Source organism: Ursus maritimus, unplaced genomic scaffold, assembly GCF_017311325.1.
Source record: "Ursus maritimus isolate PB19 unplaced genomic scaffold, ASM1731132v1 scaffold_9, whole genome shotgun sequence".
Lineage (NCBI taxonomy): Eukaryota > Metazoa > Chordata > Mammalia > Carnivora > Ursidae > Ursus > Ursus maritimus.
The window spans coordinates 79833850-79836225 of NW_024427107.1; the positions used below are offsets into that span (position 1 = coordinate 79833850).

The 2376-nt window shown below is 68.0% G+C and overlaps 1 protein-coding gene and 1 long non-coding RNA gene across 2 annotated transcripts in view; one reads left to right on the forward strand and one right to left on the reverse strand.

Annotated features, from left to right (window-relative positions):
• The window catches only part of LOC103656709 (IQ motif and ankyrin repeat domain-containing protein 1-like), a 23064-nt gene extending 21678 nt beyond the window's left edge, over positions 1-1386 (forward strand). Inside the window, exons 8-13 of the mRNA XM_040626160.1 lie at positions 33-85; positions 226-318; positions 515-623; positions 717-810; positions 886-1020; positions 1083-1386. Coding sequence (XP_040482094.1) covers positions 33-85; positions 226-318; positions 515-623; positions 717-810; positions 886-1020; positions 1083-1386 — 788 coding nt within the window. The remainder of the gene's footprint in view (positions 1-32; positions 86-225; positions 319-514; positions 624-716; positions 811-885; positions 1021-1082) is intronic.
• Positions 1387-1484: 98 nt separating this feature from the next.
• Positions 1485-2370, reverse strand: LOC121101755. Its single transcript, XR_005833793.1, has 2 exons — positions 1943-2370; positions 1485-1865 (listed from the first exon to the last, which is right to left on the reverse strand). It is a non-coding gene; the product is annotated as an uncharacterized LOC121101755 (long non-coding RNA).
• Positions 2371-2376: the final 6 nt, after the last annotated feature.

Sequence of the window (2376 nt, forward strand, 5' to 3'; positions counted from 1 at the left end):
CCCCCCCCCCCCCCCCCCCCCCCGCCCCAGAGTGAACCTCAAAGTACAACAGCTGGCGAAGGCACAGCAGCAGCGGCAAGCACAGGTGAGCCGCCCCCTGGCTGCCGGGGAGCCGAGGCTCCTGGGGGATGGGTGGTGGGGACAGGCAGGGAGGTGCCTGCCCTCAGCGGGGTGGAGCTGGTCCGGAGGACACCAGGCCAGCCCCACCCGGGCCCTCACGCCCAGCTGCAGCAGGCCTACTGCGAGCTCAACCAGAGGGTCACGGAGCACGAGGAGTGCGAACAGAGGTGCCCGGGCCAGGCTGAGCTCACCCTACAGGTGGGGTTTCTCCCTCTCACGCCTGGACTTGCAGGGCCTGCGTCCCCCTCCCGAGCGTGGGTGTCACCTTCCAGTAGCAGCCTCTTGGCAGAGTGGAATGGGGACCGCTATCCCCTCCTTAGTTGTCTGGACCACTCCACAAGGAGGGAGTACAGCCTCGCTCTGAACAGAGCACGGGGCCCCTCCTCTCCTGTAGGCCGTCAAGGACGCAGAGGCCCAAGTGGACAGACTGCGGCTGGAGGCCCAGGAGGCCGAGGAGACGCTGGCCATGGCCAGGCTGGAGCTGCGGGAGCAGAGCCAGGAGGGTGGGTGGGGCTGGGGGGCAGGGGGACTAGGCCCAGGGAGGGGTCGGGCACCGGGTCCTGCCGTCGGTGCCCGCCCCACTCACGCCCTCGCAGGGGAAGAGGAGGTGCCAGGGCTCAAGTGCCGGGTCGCTGAGCTGCACGACGTACTAATGAAGGACGTGGGCGACCGCATCCATGCCGATGGCCGGTGGGTGGTCACGGCTGGGTGGGACGGTGGGAAGAGGATTTGGGTGAGCGGCAGTGACCCGGTGGCCACTCCCAGGTGGCCTCTTGTCATCGACCCTTCGGGCCTGGCGGCCACCTTCCTGCGTTACCAGGACAGCAACTACGTGGACGCCGCGAACCCTGCCCACCTGCGGCCAGAGAGGATCCGGCTGGCGCTGCTGGGGGCGCTCAGGTAAGTCGGGGGAGGGCGGGGCCCCCTCCCCCGGGCGCCTCACCCACCGGGCCACCCCGCAGGTACGGGAAGCCGCTGGTGTTTGACCTGCGTGAGGCAGACCTGTTCCCCGTGGTGTGGCAGCAGCTGGAGGCCGTGCGGCCAGGGCTGGCCCAGGAGCTGCTGAGCCAGGAGCTCCTGGAGCAGGAGCGGTACCTGTCGCTGCTGCGACCTGCCGACGGGCCCGAGTACAACCCCTCGCGGTTCCAGGCGGCGCGCCTGCGACACTTCCGTGTCGTCTTCGTCACCGAGGCCCCGTGGCCACCCACGGAGCAGCTGCGGGTGTTGCTCCCCATTCGGGTGCTGCTCCCCAGCGGGGGCCTGTAGGGCCGGGCGGTGGGGGTCCGGCTGGAGGGCACGGGTTTGCAGGCAGAGCGTGGAGCGGGGGAGGGGCCCCTGGGTAAGACAGGTGCACACGCAGGAAGTAAAACGTAGTCAATTTTATTCTTCTGAAACCACAAAATAGAGTCTTTGGTTGTACAAACGTCACTAGTTACAGTCTTGCCAACGGGTCCCAGCTGGGAGGGGGGGCAGTTAGTCAGCGGCCAGAACGCCTGAGGGGTCTCTTTAAAATGCTAACTCCCAGGTTAAAAGACTTGGGTCAAGGGTGCGGTGCAGCTGGCAGGGCCCCTCCCCCAAGTCGAGGGCGGCACCGAGCCTCTAGGAGGGCACTGGCCCCAGGCCCCGGCGCCCGGGCCGCACGGGGCGGCGGCTGCTGCACAGGGTCACCTCCTCGGGGCCCACGGCGCCTGGCGAGCGCCTGCCCAGAAGCACCATGGCCACCTCTCCGTCCTCCTCCTGCAGGCCTAGTGGGCAGAGCAAGGCACGGAGTGAGCTGACCGGCTCCCTGCGCGCACCCCCGGGGCTCAGCCTGCCAACTCACCAGGGCTGGGAGATGGTTCTAGGGACCTCAGCTCCTCAGCAAAATCTGGGGACTGCGATGGGAAGAAGCGTTAGGTCAGGACGGCACCCCAGGCCTGCCTGCAGCCACCCTCCAGAGCCTGGGTGGGGGTCCCCGCGGAGCCCTGGCCCAAGGATGGCAGCTGGCTGGGGAGGCCCCGCGCCCACGGAACAGGACTCGAGACAGGCAGAGTGAGAGGGACAAGCCTGGCTGGCAGGCGCAGGTGGAAAGGCGGCAGGCGCTGTGCGCGGCTGTCCTGCGGACGGGCCTGGTACCTGCATGTCATAGACAGGTCTGGAAGAAGGGAGGGCTGCAAACACCCTGTAGTCAAACTTCCTCCCAGATAAGGCCTTGAAAGGACAGCGTGAGGGAGAAAGGCAGAGAGTGTGAAGAGGGGGAGGGGAGGGGCGGGCTGA